This window comes from Nuphar pumila, chromosome 12 (assembly GCF_984573655.1).
Source record: "Nuphar pumila chromosome 12, dmNupPumi1.hap1.1, whole genome shotgun sequence".
NCBI classification, from domain to species: Eukaryota; Viridiplantae; Streptophyta; class Magnoliopsida; order Nymphaeales; family Nymphaeaceae; genus Nuphar; species Nuphar pumila.
The window spans coordinates 24981277-25002170 of NC_143260.1; the positions used below are offsets into that span (position 1 = coordinate 24981277).

General features: G+C 34.4%; 1 protein-coding gene across 1 annotated transcript; it reads left to right on the top strand.

The window, feature by feature from the left end:
• The first annotated feature begins 18428 nt into the window (after positions 1-18428).
• LOC149820354 (GATA transcription factor 21-like) lies at positions 18429-20300 on the top strand. The gene is made up of 3 exons (XM_089982903.1): positions 18429-18692; positions 18925-19224; positions 19782-20300. The coding sequence occupies exons 1-3, from the start codon at positions 18438-18440 to the stop codon at positions 20172-20174; spliced, it is 948 nt and encodes a 315-aa protein (XP_089839029.1). The 5' UTR covers positions 18429-18437; the 3' UTR covers positions 20175-20300.
• Positions 20301-20894: the final 594 nt, after the last annotated feature.

Consider the following 20894-nt stretch of genomic DNA (forward strand, 5'->3'; position numbering starts at 1 on the left):
CCATCTCCATAATTGTCTGATTCTTTCTTTCACACACACCATTTTGTTGTGGTATATGTTAGACCATCATTTCATGTCGAATACCATTGTCCTTGCAATCTTTTTCAAACTCATTTAAAAAATATTCACCTCCATGATCAGTTCGCAAAGTATTGATTTTCAGCCTAGTAAATGTTTCAACTTCCGCCTTGAAGTCTTTGAATTTCTAAAAAGCTTTAAATTTTTCTTTGACACAATACACCCAAACTTTTCATGAGTAATCATCTATGAAAGAGATAAAATAATGAATACCTCTCAAAGATGTCACTGTCATCAGACCACAAAAATCTGAATGAATAAGCTCCAAAGGTCTTGTTGCACGCCATGATGATTGAGGAGGAAATAGATTTCTGTGTTGCTTTCCGAGTTGGTATGCTTCACAAACTTCATCAAGATGATCAATTTGAGGCAAGCCTTTGATAATTATCTTCTTTGAGAGCAGCTTCAAATTTTTATAATTCAAGTGTCCATATCTATCATGCCATAACTTAGAAACTCTATTATCAATACTAGTAAAACAAGATATATTTTTATTTTGAAGAGTGAGTGAAAAAAGATTATTTGAAGCAACTTCAACCCTTGCAATAACTTGCTTTTTCCTTGAAAAGTAGCAAGCCATGTCATGAAAATGAATGTTGTATCCCTTCTTCAAAAGATGCTCCACACTGATCAAATTATTTTTCAAACCAGGAACGAAATAAACTTTAGACATTTTCTCAATTTTTCCTAATTTTGTTTTGAACTCCATTTCACCAACACCACCAACTTTGTAAGCCTTTCCATCTCCTACTTTAACTTCACCATAATTAGATTCAAACAACTTAGAAAATAAATTTTTGTTACCTATCATATGCTTGCTAGCACCACTTTCTATGTACCAAACATCATTAAGATCTCCACCATGAGACACAAACAACAAAGTGTCGTGATTTTGCTCTTAGTTTTTGTTTTCATACACCAAAAAAGCATCATGCCTTTCTTCCTCCTTGTACCAGCATTCACTTGCCATATGACTAGGTTTGTGGCAATTATAGCATTCAAAATAGCTACGACCTCTCCCTCTTTGATTTCCATGACCTCTTCCTCTTTGTGAGCTTTTGAAATTTTGATTTTGATTCAATCTATTCCCCTTGCTTGAATAATCGTCTCTTCCATGAGCATATGAGCCTCTTCCTCTAAAGCTTTTACTTCTTCCACGACCACATCCTCGACCTCTTTGATTTTTGAAATTCTCCTTCTCATTTAGAGACAATTTTGACTAGAGTGCTTGATCCAAAACTTTTTTTTTCTTTTTGATTAGCCTTTCTTCATGAGCTTGCAACGAACCTGTAAGTTTATCAATGGTTATGGTAATCAAGTCCTTTCATTCTTCAATGGCTACCACAATATAGTCAAATTTTGAATCCAAAGAACGAAGAATTTTCTCAATGACATGAACATCATCCATAGTTTCACCATTTCTTTTTAATTGGTTAACTATAGACAATACTCATGAACAATAATTAGAAACTGATTCTATCTCCGTTTTATGCAAACCTTCAAACTCTCCTCAAAGGGTTTGCAAACAGGCCCTTTTTACCTTTTCACCTCCTTTAAATAAACTTTTCAAAATCTCTCATGCTTGCTTTGAGGAAATAGCACACACAATCTTCTCAAAAGCGACTTTATTTGAGGTTACTCCTTGGTAGATTACCACAAGAACTCTCTTATATTTCTTTCTCAATGTTTTTAGATTCTTTCTTTGAGCCTGTGACATTTCTTCTTCATTTTCAACTTCAACATAACCTTTTTCGACTAACTCTCACAATTCTTGAGATCCAAGAATAGTTTTCATTTGGATACTCCAATTGTCGTAATTTTCTTTGGCTAATTAAGGGACAAAAGGAAGAGGAATAGAGTTGTTCATTTTAATCAAACAAAGCTCTGATACCAATTTGAAGAGAAAAAAATATAGAATGAAGAGAAAAATGAAGAACAATGATGGAGAATGACTTCTAATACTTTTACTCAAAAAAGACTCTTCACACCTCGGATTCATACAATGACTCTTAGAATAGGCTTTTATAGCACTAGTAAGACCTTTCTAGATGTATTGAGACTCCAAAAGACTCTTAAAAACTTGTACATACTCAATAATTCTAGAAGACTCTTAGAAACTTGTACATACTCAATAATTCTAGAAGACTCTTAGAAACGTATACATGCTCAATAATTCTAAAAACATTGTTCAAGTTTAATTTATTTCCAACACCTTGAACTATTTATTGATAATCTAACTTGCTACTTTTTATGTATATGACATAAATATTATTTAAACTTGTGAAAATATGCTTTAAGAAAACAAGCCAAGGCAAACACAGTTTTTTTGTACGCAATTCACTTATAGTATACGAGTTGCTCATGGGTCAATTCACTAGGCTTAATGATTGAGCTTTATGCAATCTGAACGGAGCTGAATGGCTATTTAGCATATTCAATTTACTATTGTCATGTGTTAAAATTGGTTGTAACTCTAACATAACCTCCAAGGGGTTAGCAAAGTTGGAGTGGGCCTTGGCTCTCAGACGAGCAATTAGGGTTCAAATCCCACGGGCATTACACCCTTACATAAGTCTAAACCCAACATAGGCCCTAGGGGTGAAGGTACTACCCATGACATTTTATGCCACTGAGATGGCGATGTTGCCTTTAGTCTAGGAATAATTTCTCAAGCAAATTATTAAAAAATAGAAAATGATCATACTACTCTTGAGAATAATGCTATTTTACAGTATAGCTGCAAGATATCATAATATTTTTTGAATACCCACCAGCTCAATTTTTGCTGAATTTAAGGGTATTTCTAACGATTTTACCCTTCTGTTAGAAACAAAAAAAAGCAGCTTTCACCCCTAAAGATTTTCTACAAAACTCTCCTCTAGTGAAAGCCCAACTAAAAGCAGAACTGAGACTCACCAGGGGACCTAAACAACAAAAGTCAAGATCTTCATGGTGACCTCCTTTCATTGGAAGTACATACATCTGTTTTTGCTACCATAAACCAGCAAAACTCTACTTTTAGGCAATATCAGTTTTGCCTTTAAGTTAAACAACAAATCTCTCTTTCACTTTTATCAAAACTCTTCACTGTGTTAATTTTTCAATGGAAGTTGAGTTTTCAGCATAACTCATTTGCGAGTGAAACTCTTAGGCCTTAAGAAAAACTGACATCTCTTTATAATTTAAGCATAACTCGTTACCTGCAAAACTCTATTTTTTGGAGAAACTCTTTTTTTGTATAAAAGCGCATTTTGAAGTCACCTTTTGGTCGGCTACACACTAGTTCCCATGGAATAAATCTCTGTTGGTTACATGTTCCTGGACGAGTTTCTCTAGCGACAGTGCCATCAATTATTCCATCGTGTCTCCGACCATAGTTCCCCTTTGGTTAGTCTTCATTTGCACTTTCTTCTAAAGGTTTTTCACATTATTTTCTAGTTATTGTGTATTGTTTCATTAGATCATTGTCAACCTCAATTTATGAAATGTTAATCTTGGAGTGCTGACGAAGATGATGATAAAGAAGTTAATACTAAAGAAGATAAAGGGAATGTGCAAAATGCAAACCAAGAGCTCAAAACACACACTATGATTGTATGATACGTACGAACATCTTGTATTGTAACACAACATCATGAAAATTTTGAACATGGTTAATGTTTTACAATAATGTGGTATGTGGATTTCACAATGAAGCAAATTATAGAGCATTTTGATTGCAAGTCCATGAGTTAATCAAGAAAATGTATCAATGTTCTAAAGAATGCAAATAATCATATGTTTTTCTACATACATGCAATCAGGCCATCAATAGTCAACACTCATTGCATTGGTTAGCAATTTGATGGTGTGAAGAGTTGCCAAGAGTAGCTATAAGATTATGTGATATAACAAAATTATAAGGTCAAATTTAAGAGAGTTGCAATAATAGAGTTAAAGTCATATGTGTACAAGAAAAGAATAGACCTTGGAGGATTCATTGTTTGAAGGTGCATGGTACCAATTACTTTTAGGCTAGAACCTATGAAAACACTGACACCTATGGTGGTTCATATGATAGCATCTAAGCAATGCATGTGCTAGCAAAATAAGTTTTTGATGCTATATATGATCGATTACATGAACAACCATCAATGACTCTACAACAGATCATCAATGATATCTCTCATGATCAAGGGGTTAAAATTAGTTACGAGCAAGCATGACGAGAAAAAGAAAAGACACAAGTGAAGATTTATGGTTCTTTTGAAGACTCCTTCAAAGAGCTCCTTATGTATTTTCATCAGTTCAGGCTCATATGGAATCATTGAAATTGAAAAAACAAATCAATTTAAGTATTTGTTCATTTTTATAAGACCGTATATTGAAGGGTTTATACAAATATATAAGCCAATTCTTTTTCTCGATGGTACCTTTTTGAAGGAAAAGTACATGAGCACATGCTTATCACTATATTCTATCAATGCTTGTAGACAGTTGTCCACCATAGAATTTGAGATTGTATACAAAGATACTAATGCATCATGAGAATGGTTTTTGAAGTCTTTAAAAGATAATTACACCAACTCAATTTGCATCATCAACTGAAAAGATTGATTATACTATAAGATAGATAGAAAGGCTTGAAGCATGTTGTACCTCATGTATTCTGAAATGCTCATATTGGCTATTGCATGAAACATCTCACAGATAACAACAAAAACAATTTTGGATCAACACTTGTGAAGCATTGGTGGAATTCAGCTAAGTCCTACACTAAAACATAAATTCAATCGACAATTAGAAAAGATTAAGAAGCATGCCTATTATGATTATGAAAAGATCAAGAAGCATTGTTTACCCTATTATGATTATGTTACATCAGTTGACCCTGCACTTTGGGCCAACTCTCATTTTTCTGAGAAAAGATCCGATCATTTGACAACAAATGTAGCAGAGTGTTTCAATGTATGGATCAAAGATCACCATGATAAACCAATCATCATGCTTGTTGAGCATACTGGACATATGTTGATGATGATTTTTATGGAGAGAAGGAAGCGTGAAAATGAAATGAGTGGCAATGTTATGCTAACCATGATGAAAAAGTTAGAGGATTTAAAAAACAAGGCAAGATAATTGCATTTAATGTTATACCTATACTTGATAATGCTTTGAAGTGTGTGTGGGCCCTCTCAAGTATGAAGTCAATCTTGAGAGACCTAAGTGTACATGTCTAGAGTGAAAGTACACTAGGATGACATGTGATCATATAATTGTTTGCATATCTAGCTTGCATAAATGAATAGAAAATTATGGTGATGAGTGTTTCATAATTGAGAAGTATATTACGACACAACATCTTTCCTTTTATAGAAATGCCAAATAACATTCCTTATGAGGTACCACTTGATCAACTATTGGTCGTAATGCCCCATGCACCGACAGATCTAGTAGAGAGACTAAAATCCAAAAGAAGAGAAACCAACGTACGGGATAAGATTCCATACAAGTGTGAAACATGTGGCAATTACGGTTAAAACATGCAAACATGTTAGATGACAATAGGTATGGAAAAAATGGTAAACATAAAAAAATAAACTATTTAGTATATGGTGTAGTTTTAGAGTTATATCCATGCTTTATTTGTGGCTGCAATTTTTTTATACTTACTTATATATTCACTGTTATGAGCAGAAAGTGAGTGTCATAAATAGTCAAGAGAAAGGCTAGTGTCTAGGAAAAAGGACAAGGAGGAGGAGGATGTTGAGGCAAAAGGAAAGGAAAATGTGAATGTCAAGGAAAATGGTGACTCTATGGACATAAAAATCTTATAAATATATGCGCATATTTTGTTTGCCCTCTACTAAAAAAAATTCTTTCCTGTATCAATTTGGTGACTGGTGTACTATTGCTTGTTGTTGTTTTATGGTAAAAATGAGTTTCACTAATAAGGTTTAAGTTTGAAATTCATTAGTTGTTTTTGTGTATTACTTTTTTTTTATTGTTTTTCACTTTCCTACATCAATGTGGTTAATGATGCATTGTTACTTCTTGTGGTTTCGTAGCAAAACTAAGTTTTTCTTTTATCATGGGTTTCTCTATTAAAGTTCAAGTTTGAAAATTTGTTAATTGTTTTTTGGTGTTCCTTTCAATTTATTGTGTTCCTATTTTCTTTATCATTTTGGGAAATGGTGTACTGCTAACTATTATGGTTTTGTGTACCAAAATAGAGTTTTACTTTTAACATGGGTTTCACTTTTGACATATTTGCATAGGCAAAATAGAGTTTCATTTATTTATTTAGCAATCTCTTATGTTTTGTGTGCAAATGGATGCCGATAAGATATACTCTTTCGAAGACCTGGCTTTTGGTGCAGTGAAGTTGGGTGAAGACAGTTTTAGGCTTTCATGTGATGACTATCATGGTGAAATAAATGATAACTTGGATTATAACATATTTGCCAAATGAGATAAATAAGAGAGTAAAAATGATGAGCAAAGAGGTGCCAAGCTATATGAGCAAGTATTTGATGTGGACACATCTACCATGGTGAATTTGAACTTAGTAGACTATTTATCCTAGGGCTTCTATGAATTTAAGCCAACCAATTGGTTTGAGGTGAATAGCTATACAGAGTGAGTCCATTTGTAATACAACTGGTGTTACTTTGAGCATACCAGCTCCAAGTGCTCTCCATGATGGTGATGATTGGATAAATATTTGATACCTATAACAAATGGTATGAATAAGGGAGAATCAGTCACTACACAAGACAAAACCATGAATTTTATGTATATGTTCGTGGTGTTTGCACGTTTGATCAAAGGAGGTTGGAGGAGGAGAGTCAACATCAACATAAGCAAGCAACAACACTAGAGTTCAAGCAGTCAAAGGGAATAATGGACATGTGTAGGATGAATGGGTGTCAATTTATACAAATTTGTACATGCATTTGGTGTTCCACCAGTCACCTGAGGAAGATGAATCATCAACATTGAGTACATGAGAGGAGCATACAGGAGAGAAAACTGTCTCCATATGCAGTAGAGAAATATTTAAGAACGTTACGCCACTTATCCTTAAACCACCTAGGTTGAAATGCATTCAAGTAGAGGAAAGAACGACAAGTTTATCAAAACTTATTGCTCATTATTGAATACCTCATTATATAATTAGCTAACTAATTAATGATGTCAAACATTGTTATTTTTGCAGCCATCGTGGTTCTTACATATACATTGTAATTGGCATTTGATTCACAAGTGATATATATCACTCGCCAAGTTTTAGAAAGCAAGACTCAATGTGATGCACCTTAAAAAGTTTTTGGAGGTTAGGCCATAGAGATTTAAACATACCAAATTAGATGCAATGGGCAATAGATGGACTACAAATACAAACACATTCTAGTTCCAAAATTTTAAATATCCACGACTTTGGAGGATATGGCATGCATAAGAGCTTTAAGTGTCATGATAAACCTGTCTCTGGTAGTAGACTGGAGGATGTGAAGAAATTGATGAAATTGTATTTGAGAGCATTAGATGCGACATTTAAAGGAAAGAGAATCTCATTGAGATGGTTGCAACATACGTACCATGAGAAGAAAAAACCAATTCAATCTCCAAGACTAGATGCAGACAGGGAGTTGTGAGCATTCCCCATGTATTTCTTTGAGTCCTACTTATTTGTAGATGCGACAAGCAGCCATGTCATTACAACATATTTATGGTTTCTTATTAACTTGTACAAGGTTCGAGAGTATGCATGGGGCACTTCTACCCTTGCACACATCTATGCCTCACTTGCTGCAACACATAAAGATCTAAATGATCTTTGTGGCATCATTTTGTTTATAGATATATGTTCACCAATTGTTTGTGTTTTGGTTTGTTTTAATTGTATAAAAAAATGACATTTGTCAATGTTACTACATTGACAATTTTGGAGGTGAGAACACATTGACATCAACTCACATGAGCAACTGTTTGTAGTCTATCAATTTCCTCATTTATGCATGTGGAGTGCATCTGACAAGGTTGAGTTGTCCAACCTAAAGCGGTGCAAGAGAGTGCACGAGAAGCAAATATCATTGGAAGAGAAATGGTGTGAAACTACTTGCTCGATCAACTGTGTGAGGATGATATATAATACCTGTGATTTTTCATAATAATTAAATAATTAATTTTATGCTATAATTTACGTAAAATTAGAATTAAATTGAATGACAATTTGAATTTGAATTATACATTAATTTGAATCTTAGTTGAATTTGAAATTAGAATTTAATTTAAATTTAGATTTAATTAAGAGTGAATTTGTATTTAGAATTTAATTTAATTTGAAATTAATCTAATGTGAATTTGGATTTCAAAGTCAAATTTGGATATGGGTTTACCTAATTTAATTTGAATCTACATTAGATTCAAAATCCAATATAGAGATCCATTTAGAATTAAATTAGATTTAGTTGGACAAGTAGAAGTCTAAAAGGATGGGACGTCCCCCTATGTGGGCCTATTCTACTTGAAAAATCCTCTATTTTGATAATCTTTTATTCCTAAAAACTTTCACTTGAAATTAAAGTCAAAGAAAGAAAGAAAAATCAAATTTTTTTTTAAACTAAATCAAAGGCTAATTAGCTATGGACTTGAAATAAAATTAAGAATTTGTTTAAATATGGTAAAAAGGATCTCTAGGGTGGGATGTCCCTCCCTAGTGGCCCCTTTTTGATGGCTGGAGATTCTACTTTGAAACAAGTCAAAGAAAATCCAAAACTTTTCAAAATTCTAAATATGACCCTAAGCCTAGAATTTATGGAGAAAACCAAGTAAGCTTAGGATTTATAAAGAAAAGCATTTAGAAAGTAAAATTTTGGAAAATTGAGAGTTGGAAGGAAAGTTAGAACCTCCCTAATAGGGTTTTAAAATCCTTAAACTTCTATAAAAAGAGGCTTACACTTCACCCCATCTATTTTTTTTCTCTACTCTCTCTGTCCTAAATTCAGTTTCTCCCTCTCTTCCTCTTGTCTTTCCTCCTCCCACATGTGTGGAGACTTCCATTAAGGGTTTTTGAAGAAGGACCAACAAGATGATCCAATCAACCCGTCTAACGTACCTGTGTGATTTGGTTCCCAACTTTATTTTCATATTTTTGAGGTACGGGTACTTTAGCCCATGCGTGTGTGCATAAGACCAGTATGCATAAGCAACCTATAGAGGTTTCAAAATATGATAAACGCATCTATATTAGTCCTTAACAATGTTAAGATTGATCGAATATAATTTTTGAAAGAATTGGATCTCCAAAAAAATGGTTTTGATAAAAAACAAATTTTGAGAGATCAAGCCTTATTAGAAAAAATGTTTTGTTTGAGGCTATTTAAGGTTCTTATTGTACTAGTTCTACATATTTATTATACATGGTGCATCAGTCTAAAGAGACCTCAAGACATGATTACACGTGTATTATTGTGAACAGGGCTCCAAAACAATTTTGGATAAATCAGTTTTGGAGAAAATCCATTCAACTATTTTTTGAAAGATATTAATTTGAATTTTCAAAATGCAAGTGTAGTATTGAAGTAGGTAAGCCCTCTATATATACATATAGAATTCAGATTCATGGTGAATTTGAGATTTTATATGCATACTTGAAATGTTATTCAAATAAGAAAAAAAGAAGATTGTGAAAAACGTTGAGATTATGTTGATAAACTATAACCCGGTTTAGACATTGTGATTTTTAGTAATTGCAGCATATTAAGTATTGTAGTTAGTAAATGTTAAAATTATGTAAATAGCTTTTTTAGGTCTACAAATTCATTTGGATGTTGTTTGATGTGTTTTCGCAAATTAAAATGCTTTTATAGTTATTTTTACACAAAACGTGTAAATAGGGTGTTGGTCATGTGAAGAACTCATTTTTTCTTGTTTTTAGCATGATTCTAGAGGTGTTAGATTATTTATAAAACATGGATACATCATGCTAGGTCTGTACCAATGAATGTATGTGTTTTACTTCGGTTACATCGCATGTAAAAATATTAGTTTAATTACTTGAGTGAAATGCTATATTCAGTTTTGGTATTTTAGACTAGACTAGTCCCAGATATTTATGTAAAAATCCCAAACCACGAACCCTATGACCATCAAAATTGTTGGCGGTCTTTTATACACATATAACATATATGTTTTAAAAATAAATTGGGACATAGGGGTGGGGCGGTTTGAGAGAGAAGTTTGTTGTAAAACAAGACAGAAAATCTGCTCAGTTTACAAGGAGGTTCGTACATGTTTAATTGCGTAAATTATTTCTCTAAGAGTATACATGATCTGAAAACAATATTTTTATACATGTTAGAGCACACATGGTATAACACGAGATAACAATATTGGAATTTATTTCTTTACCAGTAAGTACTAAAAAGTCACACAAATATAGTAAAAATTTAGATTTTTCATAAACAGATTTTGTCCTATTCTACGAGTAGTGTTTGATCCCAGGTTTTTATTATTTATTGGTAATAAATTTTAATGGAAGGTTTTTGGTGTATCAAAAGCTAAGACATGTATGAATCTTTAATAAAAAAAAGTAGGATTTTATTTCTATCTATAAAATTCATAGTGACTGAACTTTGATGACACTTTTGTGCAAAAATCTGAAATTCTAAATGCAGTTTGAAAAAAAAAATTTGAGTGTTTGTGAGGTATTTTTCAAACTACAATGAATTTAAAAATGAGGTTTCCGTGGTTTGAAAGCTATATGTCATGATTTATCGGTTGCTTAATGTGAGGCCATATGCCATGATTTATGAGCATGATAATTTAATCAATTGTTAATATGTGATGTGCATGCAAGCAAATTGATTAAAAGTATAATGTTAATGCATGTTGTTGAATTATGTTAATGCATGCCATTGAATTTTACTAATGCATGATATTAAAGTATGTCAATGTATGATATGAAAATATGCAAATACATGATATAGAAAATCTGCAATGAATGATATTGAAATATACAAATGTATGATATGCCAATGCATGATATTAAAATGTGCATATGAATGTTATTGAATTATTCTTATGCATAATATTATGGTATGCTTGGCATGCATATTGTTAATGCATTGAAAGCATACATGATTGTGCTTAAATTAGAGGCATGTAACCTTGAAAAGGGTTAACTGTGTTGATGCATGTATGATAATAGAGTTAATGTGATAAAGATTAAACATATATATTAATTCTATTGATGCTTATAATGAGAGGGTAAGCGATACTTCTGACTCCATAAAAAGTTTATTTAAAACACAAAAGGTTGCTTCTCCACCACCATGAAGATAGAAAAAATAATTATCACTGCAGCCACAGGGTGGTAGGTATGTAACTCATGAGTGAAGTCTGATAGATCTGGTTAGAGGTGTTGAGAGCTTCTTCTCAACGATGGTAGTCTCTCACCCAACACTGATAAATGGTGCACGGTCATGGTTAATCCACAAATTGTTTGAATATACCCCTCCTAAGTTGTTGACCTAATTTAAAAAATGAAACTATGTTAGTACCCACAGATATTAGATAACAAAATAATGATTGATTGTGCATTAAGTTTAGGCATTGTGTGCATCACCTAAGAAAGAAAACTTAAATAAAAGGATGTTAAAGCCACCCATGCAAGAAGAGATATCTTACTTATAACATGATTATGATATTTTCACCCAAATTAAACTATGACATGTATTTGTATTTGATAACATGTTCTGAATGATAGCACTGCTATTTATTTCGTATATGTCAATGTATGCATGTTCCATGTATAATTGGTTCTATTGACATGTACTATGCTTTTGTATTTCCTATTGAGACACAACAAGTCTGACTCCAGTTATGAATATGTAGGTACTCATTGAGAGGCCTTGAAATGATGGAACATTACGGCAATGTCGAGAGCTAATCATTTTTCTTTTCTCAAGATTGTGTTTTGAAAGGACATTATTTATTTTGGTTTTGAGATACTCTAAATACACTTAATTTATTTAGGATTGAATTAATTTTAAATGCTGAATGTTATTCATATTTTAATTTAGTTGAGATAATTATAAGATCTATAACTCACCTAAAGTTCTACCAAAATCAAAACAATGTTTTTGATATTTTTTTAAAAAAAATTAAGTGTTTTTTGGGTTATAATTTTGGGGCCTTACATGATGTAAGTTGTAATTGTTATTTACATGACATATTTTTCTTTTTTCTTTAAATTTTATATTGTGACTGACCCAGTTCAGACTAAACCAGATTGAGTCGGTCTGGGTGCGAACCCAAATCGAGTCGGGCCTGACAGATGCTGATTGGGTTTGGGTTCAGTCTAGACTGATCTGGCTAAGTGAAAAAATATTGTCTTGGTCGACCAAACCGGTCTGGTATGAACCAAACTGAGTCGGTCTGACTGAATCGGGTAGGGTCTAATAGAGTCTTGTTTTTCTAGTTTAGGATTGAATCCAGTTTGATCTGATTGATCTAGATCGATCCAGGTTGAACCAGCTCTAGACAAAACTAGGTCCGGATCCATTCTGAACCGAGATGGATTAGTTCTGGATCCAGATCAGAATTAGGTTTGGATCCAGTCTAACAATTTTGGATCCAAATTAGAACTGGGTGTGATCCAATCTGTTTTGGGCTGGATCGATTTTGGTTCTTGATTGGGACAGAATAAAACCAATCCAGTTCAAGTTCAGTCTAGTTATACCAAACTAGATATGGATATGTACCATTTAGTAAATGGATCAATGATGAATTTTATAAAATCCAGATGGGTCAGAACCCAAACCTAGTTGAGTCTGGAATAGGTTCATTAAACCTAGTATTTCAAACTCAGATCAAACCCAGTGTGACCTAGGCTGAGTCAAGTCAAATCACAGAGAGGTGAAATAACCAAACTACCCTTGTATATAACCTAATATCCAATTAAGTAAAAAGTGCATAACCTCGCACCCTAAACTCTAAATTGAGTGAGATTTGGTGAATTGAGTTCATATCACAGAGAGGAATTTTTTTATTCTATGGTTCTGACCAAACCAGGGGCACAAAAATTAAGGTTTGACGGATTACTTTGAGAGGGGTATTTTGATAATTTTGACAAAATATAAATAATATTTGTTTATTATTATAAACATATTTATATGATGATCAAACTCTATTATTAGACTCACGTGAGACTCAATTGCAACTAGAATGCAACATTCTTATTTGAGGTAAGGAAAATGATACATATTTTAGTTAATAAAATATTGTCTGCTGACACATTTATAAATTAGACCACATGAAATCATGACTAAATTTAATGAGTTTGCAACTTCATGATAGAAATATATTTTTTTTGTGATTAGAGAATGAATACATGTGAATTAGTCTTGATTGCCATAAATGATTTCATGTATATGTAATATTTCATCATGAGTTGCATGTATTGAATTATTGAATGTTAGATGAAATGCATACTTGAGTTTGTGAAGAACTTAGAAATACATGCATGAGAACAAAGTTCTTGAGATGAGATTTGAGTTCCATAATAGTTACAGAGGTGATATTGTACTTGAAATACTATAGCATGCTTAGAACCTCATAAATCATCGAGAAAGATATGTAAATGACTGCCTGATGTTCGTTAGTGTGTGAATTGCCACTGTTGGGGTCATTGAGATTTATAGATGTAGAGAGACTGCATCTCTGCATGCTTAAAAATTGGTGAACCTCAGAACTCTAGGACTTGTCCATTGAGAATACTTGAATGAGAATGTCTCTTGAGAACACTGTTGAGAGACAATGAAAATGAACTTGAGTGAGAGTTCATATGAATGCATGAGATGCATATTTCTTAGGGAATTTTAAGGTTTCATCGAGAGAATTTGGGAGTCTATAGTAGATTAAGATGTAGCATGAACCACAAAAACCTCAGAACAGGTATAGCTCTAGACCTTTGACTTGTCGGCTCGCTACCAGGGGTCCTACATTGCAGTGGACTGAATGAGAGTGGTTCATAGTCTAACGAACATCATAGAATTGAGATATTTTACACGGGTTGTTATTCCTACAATAGGCTATTATTAGTATAACCAAAATAGATAATAGTTAGTATTGAGAGGATGCTGACTTGTGAGAATTGAGTGAGAAACTGGAGGAAATTAAAAGATACAAACCTGCATGTGATGTGTGATCGAAAGCTAAAATAAAATTAAGAGCTTAGAGCTTACTCCATTTATAATTTAAATTTATTTCTGCTTATAATTTATTTTTTACTGAGTTGTAAACTCACTCCTTTTAATTATTACAATTGTAAGTTGCAGGTGACTTGAGAGACAAGACTTGGTGTTGGGATGTTGCCAGCCTTCTTTAGGATGTAGGTAGCCTCGTTTTTCAGCAAAGCAGTTCTTGTTTTTTCTTTGTTTATTGTTTGGATGATGTAGCCTTTATGGATTTCGTGAGATTTGCTTTATTTGAATTTAATTAATGTTGTTATTTAAAGAAAAAAAAGTTGGTGCCATGTTTTTGGTGCGGTAGTTTGGTATTTCCCTCTGAAAAGTGATGCCCATGAACTCGGACTCCAAAAGTCCCGGATTGGGGTGTTACATTATACTTTTACGAAATTGTCTTGAATTTTCTTATACCCTATGTCCAACTACTATTTTAGGAAACATGTTATTCCATGTTTGAAGTCGATAAATAGAATAATTCCTTTAACCAAATGGTTCAACACATGTTACTCTAACCATGTTCTAACCTTATTTTTTTGGACAAGAATTAGGCTCATAATGCATCAAGTAAGCCAAACTCAGCTTGAGAAAGAATGAATAAATGAGCTAAACTCAAATCAAGAGTGTAGTCTAAAATAGAGAAACATGTAAACTTCTGCGATACTTAGGCCACACTCAAATCCAGCCTGCTAGGAAAGTATTGCCAGGCTGTAAGGCAGCATAATAAAAAAAAATTGCAACTACTGAAAGAAAAAAAATCCATTGTAGAAACTATTCTCAACAGAAAACGTCATCCCCATGTCTTACAGAAGCTTGCATTCCAGCTCTCCCACTTTCCTCATTTAACATCATGCAGCAGAAAAGCATTTGAATGCAAAGAGTTATTAGAAAAGTTCCATACGCGATTTGGGGAGACAGAAAAAAGAAGAGAAATTTACTACAACATTATGTTCCTCTCTCGGGCACCCAAAATGTGAAACTTTTCACGTCAGAACCACCAATTTTAAAAAGTTTTAATAAATTATCTTGAAATGTGTGATATTAGTTCTAGATTTTTTGTTGTTAAAATATGAATGACGATTTTTTGTGCTGATTAATCATGTTTTTTGTCATATGCCAATTAATCGCTATCTGCCGAGGACTATGAATGCCGAGGTTGGCTGATTCTTTTACCGATTAATCGTGATTTGTCGATGAGGAGACTTCCCGAGAAATTGCTGTGGAATAGTTTGGCTACTATATATGACAATAGTAGTAGTGGCATGCAGTAGTGCAATAGTAGCAGCGACAGCAGCAGAATTTTTTTTAATCAAGCTAACTGCAGAAAATTGATGGAGATGTAAATCATAGGATAAAGGTTGGGTGAATGAAATGAAAAAGTGCAACTGGTGTGTTGTGCGATTGTAGAATGTCATTGCGGTTGAAGGGAAAGTTTTATAGGATGGCTATTAGGCCTGCTTTACTATATGGTACAGAATGTTGGGCTGTCAAGAGACATCATATTCAAAAAATGAGTGTAGCTGAGATGCATATGCTTAGATGGATGTGTAGAAATACAATAAAAGATAAGATTTAGAACGAGGAGATACGTAAGAAGGTACCCATTGAAAATAAGATGAGAGAGAATCGTTTACGGTGGTTTGGACATATTCGGCGAAGGCCTAATGATGCACCAGTTAAAAGGATGGAGAAATGAGAAAATATATTAGTTAAAAGAGGTCGGGGTAGGCCTAGGAAGACATGGATGGAGATGATAGGAAAGGATATGAATGCTTTGAACCTCACCGAGGACATGACATTAGATAGAAATGATTGGAGGAGAAGGATTCATGTGGAAGACCAAGAATGATTTTCTTTTTTGGTTCATATGGCCGACCCCAATTGTTTTGGGATGAAGGCTTAGTTGTTGTTGTTGTTGTTGTTGTTGTAAGGTAACTGCAGAAAACTGATGCTATCCATATGGATATCTGATTAACATGAAACTAATTCTACTCATGATGATGGCAGGCGTGCCCCACCATAACTCTTTTGATTGATCTTCGTGAATGAAACTTGGAAGTCTCTCTCTCTCTCTCTCTCTCATACAAGAAAAAAAGAAAAAACATAAACTCACAATAAGAGTGTCCCAATGTAGGAGTTCAATACTCGGTGAAATGCGAAACATACGCGTACTTAGTAAGAGGGCAAATCAGCAAGTTTGATTTATGATAGACTTACAAGAAAAAAAGAAAAAACATAAACTCACAATAAGAGCGTCCCAATGCAGGAGTTCAATACTTGGTGAAATGCGAAACATACGCGTACTTAGTAAGAGGGCAAATCAGCAAGTGTGTGATTTATGATAGACTTCATATTTTATGCAGCGTAGCTGAGTGGTGGGCCTGCCGCAACCTGCTTGATAGTCACCTATCTTGGCATTTCTCAAGATGGGTGTGGTGTCCATATGGAGAAGTATTGAGACTGCAGCAGAAGCATTCAGCACTGCTGCATAAAAAATGATCTGTGTGTGATGTGAATAGCCATGTGTATATGTTATCCTTTAAAAATTTATATATACGGAAAATATATGGTGGTTCTGTACCATGATACCATACTGTATAGTATATACTAATTGTTTGCATACATCTAGCTATCAAGTGCTAAATCTAACCACACAGTGCAGATATGTTTAGCATGGCTTATTTAGTACATGTTTAATACACCAGTAAAATATCAATGGCTAGCAATTCATGAAAATAAGGGTGATTTAAAAATAAAATAAAACATCGTATTTGAGTCAACTTTAACACATGAAAACACTAAATAGAATACGATAAACATGATTCCAATGATTAGAATTTGCTTTTGCAGCTTAGATCTCTGTAAAGTTATGTGGTACATTACCACCACAGAAGTACTCGTATACATAAAACAGGGACATAAACAGGGTAAAAACACAGGAAACTACAAAATATCATCCCTGTGCCTGCACAGGGATACGTATCTAAAAAAGGTACCCATAATTAGTTAAGGCCGGAGCTATGCAATTTGCAAAAGTCAAAGGGAGGAGGAACCGTAGCTAGGGTAACTTTTGTGGACGAATGAAGGTAGAGTGTTCTCATAGACATGGCGTTTGCTGAAGAGATGATCGACGCAAAATCTGATCAGCTTGGGAAAAAGGTAAATGAAAGGGCTGCGTCGAAAAAATCCCGAGGAAATGGACAAAGTCCGGGTCCTGAGGCCTGAGGGGTTGCAAAAAGGTACAACGGGATGCTGCTGTCAGTTTGGTCTGCACAAAAGCAATCGATGCATCCTTGGCAAGACTGAGGGGCCCAAAGCATAACAAATCATTTTTTTTTTTAATGGGGAGGCCCTAGAACTCCAATACCACCATAATTGGGCACCAACTTGAGGGATTTAATGTTTTTTTTAAGAAACTTGAGGATTTAATGTTGTGCAGTGACCTCCCTACGCTATTTTGTCATTTTGGAATGTCATGTAGCACTCTCGCCTAATCTTCACACCAGAACAACACTTGTCTCTTGGATCTCTTTGCAGTGTCACGTGAATGTCAGCCTCTACTTTTCTTTTATCTTCTCTTTTTTTTTCCGCATTTTCTTTCTTTCTTTTCACTTTCCTTTCTAGAGAGAGAAAGGATAAAAAAATAGTAGTTTCGGGGTCACAGGTTTTGCATATTTAAAATAGACGAAGTAACTTTTTTAATAATTGCTCAGATGACTGCCTGATTTGCTTTTTTATTCACCTAACTCTAGCTTAGTTTTGAGAAGATAATTTTAACCTTTTTTTCTTTAAATCATTGAATGTCACTTTTATAGACCTTTACTTTTGTAGCTATGCTTAAAAAGTAAACAAAGTAATTTCAGAGAGAAAAAGAAACTGCGGCAGTTTTCTGAAAAAACATTTAAAAGATTATCTATCCCAAGTATTTCAAACCTGAGATGCGTAAACATAAAATTGCCATAGGTTAGGCACCTATATGTAAATTACCCAAAAAAAGAATGAATAAAAATCTAGGGCTGTCTTCTTGTATCTACCTTGTGTTATTTAGTGGCTACAGGTTTTTCACCCATTTCAGCATCTTAGAAAAATTCTTCTACCTCACTTATCGTCTACAGTCACAGGTGGTTCATGTCTTCAATTTATCCCCACCTTATAAGCTCTCGTGCAAACCATGAACGTCATGAAAATGTAAAGGAAGGCGGATCAGGAGAAGGGGAAACCATGTTGCCGTCTGGTGATTTGGTGTGGGGGGATGGCAGAGGTTTTATGACAACCCCTGATCATTTCATACACAAGCAGCTTCTTCTCTTTGATCCCACCCCACATTCTCAATGCCCAAGTCCCATTTTCTTCAGCCAACATGAAAGCCATGATCAATATAAGGTATGTATGGTAGATTTAAGTTAAGAACATTTATATATATATATATATAAGGGCCAATACATCAAAGATCATAGCCAGCGGCTACTAGGTTGCATTGGCTCTTACTATGGGCTTTAGGAGCCTTCAAAGAAAATATTAGGAGCGACTTTTCCACTTTGATAAAGATATTTTCTTTTTCTTGTTCTACTTGTTATATATGTTTCTTTGATCATGATTAGCTTGGTGAGTGCAGGTTGCAGTGCAACACACCTCAAATGGATTGAGTGATCCAACACCATATGATCATGGCATGATCTTGGATGATCCATTGATAAGCAACCCCAATATGACAAATGGTCATGACCATCATAATGTTCATATCCACAGAGGGCATGATCATCCTCATCATTATGATCGGCATCACCATAACCATCATGATCATCAACAAAGGTCATCTAGCGGCTACAACAACTCCAACAATCCAGTAAGAACATGTGCAGACTGCAACACAACCAAGACACCTCTATGGAGGAGTGGCCCTCTTGGACCCAAGGTAACACCTGCAATCCCTTGATAGATAATGATCTAATGGTTTATTTATTTAGTTGCCTTCTACCACGGCCTCGGGATTCGTCCAGCCCGCACTTTACATGGTTTCGCTTACCATTGACACGGTACACAGGCACATCTTCACTTGTCACTAGCCAGCCATGCTACATGAGCTCAGCTTTTCGAAGGACTTTCTTTTTCTCTCCTTGAAACACCCAGGTTTGCGACGGCCCTAGTTTTGTTTGATGAAAATGTACGGGTGCATTAATTTAGAAGTCTAGCTACTAGAGGTCACCATCCTATTACTATTTCTTGATCACAACCTAGTAGGAGCTACAATCGGTCATGATCAACTTTCCCACCATTTAGGATCATGGCCAAATTGCCTTATTATGTTGAGTCGAATCAGTTAGTTCAATAAGAAGTTTTTTTTTTCTTTTAGAGTCACGAAGTGATACTTGGTTTGAAGTGTCCGTTCAGTTAAATGAAAGTCATAATGTACAGAAGGAATATACATACAGCTTTAACTTATCACTCTTCTATCTTCCAAATCAAATGCAGTCCCTATGCAATGCTTGTGGGATCAGGCACCACAAGGCAAGGAGAGCTAAAGCAGCAGCAGCAGCGGAATCTCAAACGGGTGAAAATTGCGATCCATCACCCGTAACAAGTAAGCTGAAGAAGCAGAAGAGATCTGATCCTAAATCAACCACACATTACAAGAGAAAAAGCAAGATATTCACCACTCCACGTAGGAGGAAAAACCTATGCTTTGAGCTAGACTTGAACTGTGAACTTGAAGATGAGAACTTGAAGTATCCTACAGCAACCAACAGCCTTGATTTCTCAGTGGAATTGAGAAAGACCAAGCCTTTCACGAGAGTGTTCCCTGAAGATATAGAACAAGCCGCAATTTTGTTAATGGCTCTTTCCTGTGGTCTTGTTCATGGCTGAATCCTTCTCCATTGATGTCGGTTGATAGTGGGAACCAGTTTGGTTTACTATGTACTATTAGTATAATGAGGTTCTTCTATATGAAAGCGCGGTAAAACCATCAATAAAACCAGTCAATCTTCATTTTAGTTTCTATGTACTGTAGGTATAATGAGGTTCTGGTTTGAATTGTGATTGTTTTCTTAGTATGAAAGAGAGAGAGAGATGAAAGTGCGGTAAAACCATCATACAATCGGTGAATCTTCATTTTAATTACTATGTACTATTAGACTAATGAGGTTATTGGTTGAATTGTCATATAGAGTACTATTAGTATAATGAGGTTCTTGGTTGAATTGCCATTGTTTTCTTAAAATGTGTGTGTGTGTGTGTGTGTGTGAGAGAGAGAGAGAGAGATAGCGGATAACTGATAGAGCTAGTGTGGTCCATGAATGGACGTGTACCGTGTCAACCATTTTATATAAGATCCATCTGCTGTTTATGTAAAGGTTCGAATATGATACAAATAGTACAGTACACTGCATGGACACATACTAAAATATTTTACTGATTGCAACAATAGTTTTCATGGTATACCTTTCTACTAACGCCAAACCTAAAGGCATGAACCGAGTATTGCGCCCAGTCTGGTCCCAATTATAGTTTGGACTCCTCAAACTGGATCATGAATGCCTTAGAATTCTACCCTAAAAGTTGGTTAAGCCCAACGTACGAGTGTAA